The 14,205-nt window shown below is 39.5% G+C and overlaps 1 protein-coding gene across 2 annotated transcripts in view; it reads right to left on the bottom strand.

The window, feature by feature from the left end:
• The window catches only part of ublcp1 (ubiquitin-like domain containing CTD phosphatase 1), a 46,949-nt gene that overhangs the window by 17,321 nt on the left and 15,423 nt on the right, over window positions 1–14,205 (bottom strand). For both annotated transcript variants that reach the window (XM_043703986.2, XM_087995472.1), the window contains exons 4-7: window positions 8,436–8,521; window positions 5,927–6,042; window positions 4,168–4,266; window positions 3,348–3,385 (exon numbers count right to left, since the gene is read on the bottom strand). In XM_043703986.2, coding sequence (XP_043559921.1) covers window positions 3,348–3,385; window positions 4,168–4,266; window positions 5,927–6,042; window positions 8,436–8,521 — 339 coding nt within the window. The remainder of the gene's footprint in view (window positions 1–3,347; window positions 3,386–4,167; window positions 4,267–5,926; window positions 6,043–8,435; window positions 8,522–14,205) is intronic.

The following is a 14,205-nucleotide window of genomic DNA, read 5'->3' as shown; positions in this document are numbered from 1 at the left end:
TCTAGGTGACATCCTCAGTGCTTGGGAGCCTCCTGTGAAGCGCTTCTGTGACCTTTCCTCTGGCATTTGTAGTGGTTTGAATCTGCCGCTTCCGGTTGTCAGTTCCAGCTGTCCGCTGCAGTGGTCGGTATATTGGGTCCAGGTCGATGTGCTTATTGATCGAATCTGTGGATGAGTGCCATGCCTCTAGGAATTCCCTGGCTGTTCTCTGTTTGGCTTGTCCTATAATAGTAGTGTTGTCTCAGTCTAATTCATGTTGCTTATCATCTGTGTGTGTGGCTACTAGGGATAGCTAGTTGTGTCGTTTCGTGGCTAGTTGGTGTTCATGGATGCGAATTGTTCGCTGTCTTCCTATGTAGTGTTTTGTGCAGTCCTTGCATGGGATTTTGTACACTACATTGGTTTTGCTCATGCTGGATATTGGGTCCTTTGTTCTGGTGAGTTGTTGTCTGAGAGTAGCTGTTGGTTTGTGTGCTGTTATGTGTCCTAGTGGTCGCAGTAGTCTGGCTGTAAGTTCGGAAATGCTCTTGATGTATGGTAGTGTGGCTAGTCCTTTGGGTTGCGGCATGTCCTCGTTCCGTTGTCTTTCCCTTAGGCATCTGTTGATGAAATTGCGGGAGTATCTGTTTTTGGCGAATACATTGTATAGGTGTTCTTCTTCCTCTTTTTGCAGTTCTGGTGTACTGCAGTGTGTTGTGGCTCTTTTGAATAGTGTCTTGATGCAGCTTCTTTTGCGTGTGTTGGGGTGGTTGCTTTCGTAGTTTAGGACTTGGTCTGTGTGGGTGGCTTTCTTGTATACCTTTGTGGTGAATTGTCCGTTCGGTGTTCTCTGTCCCATCACGTCTAGGAATGGGAGTTGGTTGTCCTTTTCTTCCTCTCTAGTGAATCGGATTCCTGTGAGTGTGGCGTTGATGATCCGATGTGTGTTCTCTATTTCTGTGTTTTTAATTATTACAAAGGTGTCATCCACATATCTGACCCAGAGTCAGATATTATATTATAGGACAAGCCAAACAGAGAACAGCCAGGGAATTCCTAGAGGCATGGCACTCATCCACAGATTCAATCAATAAGCACATCAACCTGGACCCAATATACCGACCACCGCAGCGGAGAGCTGGAACTGACAACCGGAAGCGGCAGATTCAAACCACTACAAATGCCGGAGGAAAGATCACAGAAGCGCTTCACAGGAGGCTCCCAAGCACTGAGGATGTCACCTAGACAGGGGACGAAATGTCTGCAACACAAATTCCCAGCTCAGCGAACAGAACCACAACAACACTGTAGAGGTTCCAGCCAGTATGAGAATAATATTATGTTACTGTAATTGTGAAAAAATGGTATTGAAAGTGCAAGTCACAAACTGTGTGCAGATATTCAGTTGTTGCATTGCTGCCAAATTTTATCCTAGTGCATAAAACATCTTTTATTTAAAGTAACAATACCCGCATGCTAAATTAGGTAGCAAAAGACTCGGAGATTAATTTTGTGGTAAACCTTCCAGTTAGCAAAAACACTCAGTCGCAAATTTCTCTTCTGAAGCCTTTCCTTATCCAAAAGCCAGTCCCCACTGGGGAAAAAACAGTTTTTTTTTCCATAAATCAGCCTCTTCAGTTGTGTTATGATGTGTCAGTGTCAGGTTACCAGAGGGCTCTTGTGATGTAGTGGCAGTGTCCCTCTCTTTCAGCCAGGAGGCCAGGTTCATGTTTCACCTGTTCAAGAGGTGTGCAATCACATTCTGAACAGATGGATTAGAAGATACCTTCTGGTTGACTCTTAATGGGACCTATCTGCATTTTTAGCACCAAACACTTCTACAGGGATTCCATGACAGTGGCTGAATCAACAGCACAGCATACAGTCAAACAGGACGGAAATAAACCCTTTAGTCCAATTCATCGGCGTCGACAACAATTTCCAATCTGACCTTAGTTTAATTTGCCAGTATTGGGTCCATCGCCCTCGAAACCCTTCCCATTTATATACCCATCCGGATGCCTTTTAAAAACTATAATTGTCCCCACCCCCCACCAATTCCTCTGGCAGCTCGTTCCATACACGCACCTCTGTACGAAAAATGCTACCCCTCAAGACCTTTTTAAATCTCTGCCATCTCCTCTTACCTATGTCCTCTTCTTTTGAATTGCCCTACCCTAGGGAAAAAAGACCTTGGCTATTTCACCCTATCCACACCCCTCATCATTATATAAATCTCTAGAATGCCACCTCTCTGTCGCCAATGCTCCAGGGAAGATGTCCCCGCCTATTCGGCCTCTCCCTTTAGCTCAAGCCCTCCATTCCTGCCAACACCCCTGTAAATATTTTCTGCACCCTTTCAAGTTTACTAACATCCTTCCTAGAGAGGGGCGAACAGAACTGCACACAATATTCTAAAGGGGCCTCACCAATGTCCATAGAGCTGCAATATGACGTACTCAATGCACTGGCCAATAAAGGTAAGGGTGCCAAAAGTCTTCTTCACCACACTGTCTAACTGCAACTCTACTTTCAAGGAACAATACATCCGAGCCCTAGATCTCTTTGTTTGTCAACATGCTCCAGGGCCCTACCATTAACTGTATAAGTCCAGCCCTGGTTTGCCTTACCAAAACGCTACCCCTCACATTTATTTAAATTAAACTCCATTCGCCACTCGTAGGCAAATTGGCCCATTTGATTAAGATCCCATTATACTCTAAGACAATCTTGTTGTCCACTGCACAAACTATTTTGGTGTCATTTGCAAACTTACTAATCATACCTCCTCTATTCACAGCCAAATAATTTATATAAATGATGAAAAGCAGTGGACCCAGCACCAATCCTTGTAGCACACCACTGGTCACAGGCCTCCTTTCTTTTTCTTGACCAGAGCCTCAATTTCTCTAGTCATCCAGCATTCCCTATACCGATCAGCCTGGTCTTCACACTAACAGGAACATACTGTCTCTAAACTCGCATCTCATTTTTAAAGGCCCCCCACCTGCTATGTGTCCCTTGACCTGCGAATAGCCTCTCCCAATCAACTTTTGAAAGTTTCTATAATGGGATATCATTTGCAATGTCATCTGTCTCAGGTGTGAGTGCCTGAAACGATGAAATACCCCAGGTTTTCTTGAAAAGATTGCATGAAACTGAGAAAGAGAAAAACATGCCAACACACCAGCACTAAGACAGAAGCAGCGCTTTCAGCACAATGAAGATACCTACCATTGACACTAGCTTGTACTATATCGGCACAAGGAGGGCTTTATACTTTCACCGGATACAAAGAAAACAGCAAAAAGCATTGCCTTTAGGCATGGTGCGAAGTGGAACAAAAATCACACTGAGCCATAACTTACTTTCATTTTCACTTCAATCCACTTCATGCTGGTAGCAGCTGTGGATAAAATTTAGAGAAATTACATGAGTCTTTACTTTTTATAACAATCTTGAACAGAATGAGACTGAATGATAACAGCTACTCTGTCACTGACCTAACAATTTATGAAATTTACTATGAAACCTTGTACAATAACACAGGTGAGTGATTTGTTGCAACAAGTGATATCCTTTGCTCAGAAAGCAACTCTCATCATCTCAAACTATTTTTTGGAACTTAAACAAGCAAATCACACTATATGTGGTAGTATAGAAATTCATGAGATTTGTCATGGGGTTCTGCACTATCGTAACTTCAATGTGGGATCACTATTGCCATGAAGACAACAATGGATCAAAAGGAAAGCCTGCTTCCATTTTCTCAGGATAACAGTGTTAATGCCATTTACCTCAGGTTCAGAAGTGGCAAAGTTTCCTAGAGCTGTCTAGACCTAAATTACAAAAATTGCTTTAAATTACCAATGAAACCAGCCTTTATTTAAAGAAGTGAACTACTTTTAAAAGCCAAAATACACAGCTAAAAATTTAGGATTACATAATACTGAAAAGTGATCAATTTCTTCATCTCCCTTAAAGTGAAAGGGTGGAATTGTCAAATGGTACTGACATGATATCTGACTACTTCTCAGGTGTGCAGTGAAGTCAAGGTTTTGGTGAAATGTGATCAAGTACTGTATATTTTAGCAGACAATACACTATCTGCCAAACATTTCTTTCTTCTGCTGTTTCTGTAGAGCATATCCACTTGAAAACTAAGTGATCAATCGCCTCAATACTTACACCATATAACAATGTCATAATCTTCATATGCAGAAGTGAGGAACTCATGAAGATACGGCCTCATTAGCTCAAGTCCACTCTCAGCACACGACCTATGATCTTAAATCAGAGTAAACAAATTCAGCAGGCTACATGATGCACTAGGATTTAAGAAAATGCTTGTACCTATATAATGCCTTTCACAACGTCAGGGCATCAACTACTTCACAATTGGCAGCTTCATTTTGATGTACTGTAACTGTTATCGGGGGGGGGGGGGGGGGGGGGGGGAATGCTACAGGTAATTTATACACAGCAAACTTCCAAAAACTGTGACAGAATAAACTAGCAAATTGTGAGGATCTAAAATATGAATACAGGCTGTTGTCAGGAGCAGCCATTTAATACATGCTCTTACCAACAACAAAATGGTTTCTTAATGCAAGTAACATGACAAAATGGCTTCTAGGCTGCAAATTGACAATTTTGCTTAAAATGGCTTTTAACCCTGCTAAAAGCTGCATTCCTCAGGACTGAATCAAAGATTAGCAGACAATACTTCCTTTACAACATAGAAATAACGAGACTAGATAAGACATTACTAGCCATCCTAACTGACCTTGCAATTGCAGGTGCAAAGGGAAGATAAAGAAGCTTGCTTGTGTAAAACAAAGTTGGGTCCCAGGAAATATCATTGGGCTAAGTGGCTGTCAACAACGTCATTTTATTAAATTTGATTGGGAATTGTCTTAATTTGCTCTGTAACCATGGTTATACTTTTATAAAAAAAAAAAGATATAAAAATGTCTTTGTCTTAAGCCATGTGAACAGCTTTCTCCTCGGAACACTTTATTATCATGGCCATGATAATAAAGTGTAAAATCTTGCAGAACCAGACCGAATTGCTCATGTTTCTTGATCGATCGCGGAACCGGCCCCCATCGCCCCGATACCCCCAACCAGTGGCTCGAAACCTTCAATAGTTTTGTTAATATGGGTTAAGCAATAACTATTCACCCAGGATATTAGAGAGAATTTACCTGCTCTTCTTTAAATACAGCTTTGCACCTTGTTTTTTACATTTTGTGCTCCCTCAGTGTCTACAATTATGTAAATTGACTGAGATTTCTGTTGTTAACTTTAAAGTTCACAGGTGTTAGCTGGAATGAAACTTTATACTATTCACTAAATATTTCTAACAAAACTTGATATTAACAGTACCACAGTGCATTCAGCTCTGGGACCAGGGATTGAATCCAACCCAGAGCTATGGGATGATGTTCTTTCTATTCTGCAGTCTACCCTATATCACAGACGTTCGTCACACACTGCCAAGTGTTGCAAAGGCTCCAAAAAGCAAAGCTACCCGGTAAGTTAACACGTGGTTCAGAGAAGTGTTTAAGGAGCCTAATCTGATCCAGCAGAATACTGCAGAAGGCAAGAGCATGCTAAAAACCTCCCTTCAAATCAAACTCAATGAGCAAAGAACCTTACAAACATGCTGAAAAAGCTGCCTCATTAAAATGTAAGACATGTTGCTCTACAGGTTACACAATTTTCCAAAGTTACAAATGAGCTTTGTCGTCCATCAGAACAATTCACACATGACACGTTACTATAAAATATAAGCGATTGTTTCACAGATCAACATGGAAGCCATGCTTCTTCAAAGGCAGAGAAGGCTCACTACTGAAATTATCAGATGTACTTTAAATTCCATTTCTGGGCAGGACGAGCTAATTCATTTACTGACAATGCATCGGTTTTGAAGTGCACTTACCAAACAACGTGTAGTCCACATCTAAAACTAGCAGCTTCTTCCCTTCCCGAGGTTGATTTAGCACTTCAACTTTATAGTCTTTTACTCTGCGTGCAATTTTGGCCAAGTTCTCTTCCCTAGATTAAAAGAGATAATTATTGCTAATTTAGCAAAAAATCAATAGGGCATGGCCAATAAGTTTATAATAAAGAATTCACATTGTCTGATTGAAGCCATGGACTCTATCAGAATTGAAATTTTAAAAATTATCATATTTTCTATACATTCCTTAAAAAGTCCACTGGATGTGTAACTTTGGCCTTGCCTGCCTCCAACAGTACAGAGAAATCTTCAATTTAGAAGTTCAAGCTACCACAGATATAGAAATATCACGATGGGTCAGAGAAGCTTTTGCTTCTGAATAATGCAAGCTTGTAAAATCTCTGTGCAGGTAAGATAAACCCAGGTTCAAAATTACCAAGCCGACCATAATAAAAACACCAATTATTATACATTGTGATGACATAATGGTCATGAATGTACAGATAGATCACAGCAACCAAATTTGCATTGGGAATATACACTATTAATTATATCACATTTACCAAGTGGAATAGGATTTTTTATCCTCTCACATCATCATCTCCCTTCCCAGATCCTGCCTTTCATGTTAGATAATCACCCACAGAAACAGCATCACTAAGGGATTTTTATATCGCGCCCATCAAAGGAACTGGATGGAGCAGCAGGTTATTTGCTGCCAATCACGCATGGATACAAATTTAGCAGAATGTTAGGACAAGTTTGGTCATCCTTAATGCAGATCTGAACAGACACAGGCTCACAGTGCAAAGAAACCACTGCCACTCCATGCAAAGTAAACTTGGAGAAATCACAAGAGAACTGGAAAAGCAACAAGCAAAGAGTAACACATATTCTGTTTTCTTCTTGAGTTGACTTAAGGCAAATTTTAAGGTAGCATGTGCGACACACAATTTGACTAGTAAACTACCAGGATGTCAATATAAACAGAGGTAAATAAAGACAAGAGATGAGAGTCGTCCATTTGGCCTTTAAACTTACTCTGCCAGTCAATACAATCATAGTTTATCTTGGTTTCAAATGCATTTTCCACACTTGGAGACAGTAAGGACAGCAGATGCTGGAAGCAACAGTCAAAAGATGTAAAGCTGGAAAAGCACAACAGGTCAGAGAGGTGAGAAGCAGGGAGAAGGGGTTGGGCATGGATAAGGCTGTGGATGGAGGGATTTTGAAGCTGTTAAAATGAATATTGAGACCACTGGGCTGTAAGCTCACCCAGGTGAAATATAAGGTGCTGTTCCTCCAAGTTTACATTTGGCCTCACTCTGATAGTGGAGGCAGCCAAGGATGAAGATATCGCCGAGGTAGTGGGAGGGGTAATCAAAATGGATGACAACCGGACGATTGGGTTGGTTGATGCGTGCAGAGTGCAGAAGCTCCACAAACTGGTCCCCGTATCTGCATTTGGTCTCCCCGATATATAGGAGACCACATCAGGAGCAATGGATGCAATAGATCAGGTTGGATGATGTGCAGGTCCACTGGCTCTGGAAGGATTATTTGAAGCCTTGCTCGGACGTGAGGTGTAAGGTCAGGTATTGCAGCTCTCGCAGTTGCAGGGAAAGTTACCTTTCCTGCTCCTCAGATGCTGTCTGACTTGCATTTTCCACATGCAAATTCACTATATCATTCAGTTCACTTAGACACTAAAAATCTGTTTATTCCAGTCTTAAAAAGTGAAGAGGATGTTCAACACAGCATATTACTTCACCATGCTTTGTTAGTTTAACATTACTAATAGTCTATAACTAGATAGCTGAATAAAGGTATATTTTTAATAAAAGCTTTGACCTGGGAGAGAGTTCAAGCTGATCCACATTCCATAAGCTGCTCTGAAACCTCTGCTCACATTTTTACAACTGTGCCAAATTCCACTACAGCAGTCAAGACAACATGCAATGTTCTAAAACAAAATAACAAACCACAAAATTCTAAAAAAAAAAGTTACTTTGGCTTATGTTCCAATGTTAAAGCATCCTTCAAAAAAAAATTCAAAGATCTAAACCTGCATATTTGCCAAAAAAAACTAATTAGTTCTACCTTGGGCAATACCATGCACCAAACCTTGTTGAAATGTGTCCAATAGTTCTCGAGGCAGACTGTTTACAAATAAACGGACCAATAAGCATAAACAAAAACTTTATATCTTCCCATCCTCAGCGGTATACATAAATCTAGTCAATGATAGAGCATCAATAACTCTCTGGAGTAGAAAATTACAAAGATTTATAGCATATTATTGTTAACAACCTTCACTTGATCTCTAAACGAGCAATCCCTTATCCTATACTCATGCCCCATGTTTGAAATACTCCAGTCAGCAGAAACAACCCCTCAGTGTGGACCCTGTTAAGCCCTGTCAGAATCTTAAATGTTTCAAGATGATGGTTGGAACCACTGCCCATGCAAGTGAACAAAAATGGAATACCTGTTTTCTACTTCTATAACGTCTTCCTCAATGTCAAAGTCATTGATAACATCATCATTGTCAGGGGGTGGTGCCAGTACTTCCTCCTGAGTGGGAAAATAAATGAGTATTTAAACAAATTGAAACAAAATCCAAGAGGAAGACTGCAACCTGTCTAGTCAAAAGCTTTGAAGCAACTCTCCTGTAAAACAGGTTAATGTTTGTGAAGTACATACCAACCTGGGGGTCACTGTCACTGGACATTGTGCTCAGAATAATAAACTGCCTCATTCCACATAGCAGGAAATCAACACTGTAGCAGTAACAGTTCTTAGCATATTATCTTAATGTACAACAATGTTCCAGTGTTTTTACAACAGAGGTATAGGATTTTAACAGCATTACCCCCTCAATCCGGTAAGATCTATACCAGGCAATAAATCCACTTCAGCAATTGTAAAGAAATACATTAAAATTTCTATAGGAAATAGTTTGATATGGTTAAGTGCTCTACTGGCCAAGGTGGTGAAAGCCCTGCCTGATGAAATGGACAAGGATGTGTATAGGCTAGCAAGGGTTAGGTCTTTAGAATTTCTAGTTTTAGATGAATTATCAGATCTCATTCTCATCAACAACTGCAGTCCAACAGAATAAATGAGACACGATAGAGAGCAGGGGACAAACTCCAAGTTCCTGGTCATAATTGCTTTTCAGACACTGCACGTCAGCTGGAAAGTGAACCCAATTGCGCGTGGGGATAGAAGAGGATTGAGTTAATTGCAATGCTCATATTAATCTGATAATCATCATTTCGCAGAAGGAAGCCATTTAGTCCATAATGTGTGCACTGGCTCTCTGACTAACATAATCACTCAGTGCTACTTGCCTACCTTTTCCCCGAACCCTTGCATGTTGGACGGTCGCTTACATAGAAACAATGCTCCTTCGAATGCACCAATTAAGCCTGACTCCACCACACTACCAGGCAGTGCATTCCAGAACTGATCCACTCATTGTACAAAAAGGGTGTTTCTCACTTTACACTGGCTATATTTGCAAATTACTTTAAATACGGATCCTCTCATCCTTGACCCTTTTTGAGTGGAAACAGTGTTTCCTATATATTCTATTCCTCATGATTTTGAAACTTTTATCAGATCTCCTACTAGCCTACTGCTGTCCAAAAAAACAGTTCCAACCTCTCCGGGCTATCCTCATCACTAAGTTTTACATCCCCTGGAACCATTTTTGAAAATCTCTTCTGCATTCTCTCCAATGAGGTCACATCCTTTCAATTGTACGACATCCAGAACTGAACACAAATCTGAGGTCTAACAAATGTCTTGATTAATTTCAACATAACTCCTATTAAAAAAGTCCAGAATACGAAATGACTGATTAACTGCTCTCCATCTGTCTTGCCACTTTCAGTGATCTATATTAACATTCGCAAGTTCCTCTTTTCCAGTACTCCTTAAGTACTGAACCTCCTTCTTTGTACTGTCGTTCCATGTTTTGCTTGCCAAAATGCAATTAAGGATGACACTCCACTAACTCAAGATTGTTCCTGGTTAGTAGCTTTCATTGATGCGGCCTAACTGGCCTTGTTTTTCAGCACACCAAATCCCAGCCTGGAGATGCAGATTTCTCCATTTCTGATGTCTGAGTGCAATGTGTAATATGCTTCAATGTGCTTCCCCTTTGCTGTTGTGGCCTCAGGGACAGCTTTGGCAGCTGTGGAGTAAGGCAGCATCCCATAGCCACTCAAGGAGCCATGGCTGGAACAAAAAATGAAAATTATGTCTCGAATTTGCATGCATTATTTATTTTTTATAATTTTTAAAAAATTCTGCTGGATTAATTATGGTGACTTTTATGGCACATTTTACTATATTTTCATAAATATGTGTAACTATAAATTACTGTACTACATTAAAAAAAGTCTGCTGGCTAATCATTTGTAATTTACTGCAATTTATCCTAAAGATCTGAAAGAGAAGCAGAAGATGGTTCAGCCGGACAGGCAACATCCCTGGAGAGAAATAAAGTTTCAACTTGATTAAAAACAAAACCCCACCAACTCAGAACAGATATGCTGCCTGACCTGCTAAGCATTTCCACAATTTTCTGTTTTTATTCCTACCATTACATTTTTGAAACACACTCATTTTAATTAATTAACTCAGCATTCCCTTCCTAGGTTCACTCAGGAAGCCTGACACTTGGGCAAATTGCCCAACACCTCAAGGGAAGAAAACGCAAGAAAAAAAATACAAAGGTGTCATCAAACAGGAATGCATTACAAAGAAAACCTAATGCAAGTTCCTGACAGTAAGGACTGCGCAAATTATTAACAAAAGGAAACAATAATTGTATTTTAATGCAGGAAACAGCTGACAATAAAGTGCCATCCCACAAGTCCTTAACAACAGATCCCCACACAGAAAGTCCTGAAGTCAGATGTCCTCAGGGAGGACACCAGACAGAAGTAGGACTCAGCCTCTACAAAACGGGGAATGAGTAAAAAAAAAGTCCAGCATCTGAATAATCTGAGAGGATCCGTATTTAATATGGATTACTGTCTCTCCATAGTCAGATCAGGACTGGCACTGTCTCGAATGACATCCCCTTATCCATTCAGCCAGGCAGTGGAACAGACAGGATACTCAATATTTCAGCATAACACTTTCCAATCTGGGAGATCTTTATTAAATCACCCTTAACTTTTGCTGTTCTAATGAGTAGAAATCTTATTCTCAAGCTGCTCTCCAAAACCATCACCACTCACCTTGGTCAAAGTCACAAGATCCAGCTGGGTCAGGGGAAATCAAACTAAATGTTCAACTTAAACTTTTTCAAGTTTAATCCTTAAATAATTAAGTAAGCATGTTAATTAATTATTAAGGTTAAATCAAGATAAAGCCTATTTACCAAACATAATCTAGAACTCAAACAATCCCATTAGTATTAGAATTCTAGAATTACAATTAAACTCATAATAACTAATAAAGAAAAACTGGTAATGGCAACACAAGCGTTTCCTGCGTTTTCTTCCCATGAGGTGTTGGGCAATTTGTTCAAGTATCAGGCTTCCTGAGTGAATCTAGGAAGTGATTGCTGAGTTAATCAATTAAAATGAGTATGTTTCAAAAATGTAATGGCAGGAATAAAAACAGAAAATCGTGGACTGAAGTATGTGGGAGAATGCATACAGCCGAATTATTTGTGAATTGTCAAATCTATAGGAAATATCTTTACCTTGAGACATTCCATGTCAGGGCCATTGAGAAAAAATACGAGATAGAGATGCACAAGACAGTGGAGGAATGGGTTAAATTGAAATGGGTGAGCAAAACAGTTCGGGGCGAGTGGGCAGTTAAAAGTTCTATACACACAAATGTATGTCACATAAAAAGTGAAATTAGAAGCACAAGTTCAATTTAACACTTTGACCTGGACGAAGCTACAAGCTGTGATCAGTAGAAAACAGGCCATGATACAAGTTCTTGAGGAAAGATGGGGAAATTGGAAATGAAAGAGTAGCAATCTTGACAGAAAATTATTATTACAGCATTAAAAAGAGGGGGAAAAATGAACAAGTACTAGAAACTCAGGATAAAAATGAAGAATAGGACTTCAGTGGGAGCTGGACTTCAGTGGGAGCTGTCTACAGGTCTCCTGATAGATAAAATAGCTGGATGAATAAATGCATAGATCAGCTTTAATGGAGACTTTAATTTTCATTCACTGCGAGAAGCAAAATAGTTTGAATTTCAAAGGCAACAAAATTTCTAATCACATTCTACGGGGTCTTCTGGAATATTATGTCCTTGAACCGAGAGCAAACCCGATTAGATTTAGCACTAGGTAATTAGCTAATTTAATAGTAAGGGGACATGTACCAAATAGTACCCAAAACACAATTGATTTTGGTAGTACATTGGAGAGAAAGACAAGTTACAAAATACTTCAAATTTGGCTCAGAATAACTGAGTTAGCATTTGATCATCACAGACTTCACATATTATTAAAAGACTTCAAGCCAGGAGAGCTGTTAGAAACTGTATCTGGTATATTTCTGTACAAATCATGTATTAATGTACCCTGATCAACCCGATAATCCAGACAGGTGGTATAAAACTAAAAGAAAGTGCTTTATTTATGCTATAAATAATGAAGATCCCATTGATTCAGAGATATAATACTTTTGCAATCCCTGCAAAAAAAAGGAAAAAGAAAACTTGAAAGGGATATCAAGGACAATGTTGAAGCATTTTTTAAGTATATAAAAAGAGGATGCACATAGATAAGTGAGACCCTTAACAACAGACACACGACGTCACTTTTAAAATATGGAAATGGCAGAGTTGTTAAATTATTACTTTGCATTGGCATTCAGAGTAGATAATAAGGAAGAAATCCCAGATACACGAGGTAACGTTTTAGAAAATCAAGGGGATGACCTTATTAAAATAAATTTAATCTTTATAAAAATTTGGAAAATACAACAAAACTAAAGAATAACAAATTTCCAGAATGTGGCAGTTTCTACCCTACGATATTGGTAGTGGTTGGTCGGGGGAGGGGAATTGCAAAAGTATTAGTCATGATCTAAAATGCACTTGATTCTGAAATTGAATGCTTAGTAGGAATATGGCAGACGTCACTCAATTATTTATGGGTCGGAAAGATAAACCAGGAAATAATTGCGTGCTGTGGGAAAGTTGCCAGAATCTGTTCTTTGAAACAGAATGACTAAGGATTTGAAAAATCAGAGAAAGCCAGCATGAATTAGTAAAAGCCAAGTTGTGTCTAACAAGTTTAGTTGAATTTTGAGGAGGTAATTACTGTGGTAGATTAAAGAATATTATCATCACTTACATGGACTTCAACATGAAAGCACAATATGGAGGCGAGTACAGATAAATGGCCTCAAATTGGTAAGATGCGACAACTGGGCTCTCAGGGATAAGTTTTTCATTATCTACATAAATAACATAGATAGAGGAATGGAGAACTGTACATTCAAGTTTACTGATGACACCAGATGTGGTAGACAGAAGTAAATAGCAGCAAAATATCATTGAAAGATTACATTAGGAGTGGGTGGGGGAGGGAGCCAGGAATTGAGGTTATCTACTTTCAGTCTGGGTTAAATCAGACTATCTAATGAGAAGCAAAGACCTGGCAATGAGCATATATTTAACATTCCAAATTCAGAAAACAAGAAAATTAGGTCCACTCCCAGCAACATGAACCACATTACTGCTAGCTATCACTTGTCAAAAGGTAATGAGTTTCACTACTAAAGAGCTCCAAACTAATGCTTTCTTATTGTGTTTAGTGCTGAGGCTGTCCCTGTCATTCACTGGGCAAAAGAGTGGTTGCATCGCGCTCCCCAACCTTACTAAGTCTTCCCTTCGGCTATGGTCCCAGTGTGCACTATTCCAAACCTTGCTGGAAAGACTTGCAGCTTTCTTCACTGAACAATGCAAAAGACAGCATTCAATACCCACAAGAAGTTGTATAAAACAACGTCTTTGTTTCAAACATTTCAAATTCTGGTAGGAAAGAAAGCAGTCAAGTACTGGAACAATCTTGTTTGAAGAAAAGGCAGGTTAACATTTCACAGGGAAAGCCAATGTTATTCCAAACACATTTAGCCAAAGCATTCATTGGTCTTTTCCTTTACTAGAACCCACAGATATTAGATTAGATTAGATTAGATTACCTACAGTGTAGAAACAGGCCCGTTGGCCCAACAGGTCCACACTGACCCTCCAAAGAGTAA

This window comes from Chiloscyllium plagiosum, unplaced genomic scaffold, assembly GCF_037043375.1.
Source record: "Chiloscyllium plagiosum isolate Xiang-an unplaced genomic scaffold, Cpla_swu_hap1 HiC_scaffold_16, whole genome shotgun sequence".
NCBI lineage: Eukaryota > Metazoa > Chordata > Chondrichthyes > Orectolobiformes > Hemiscylliidae > Chiloscyllium > Chiloscyllium plagiosum.
This window is presented reverse-complemented; position numbering and strand designations above follow the sequence as displayed.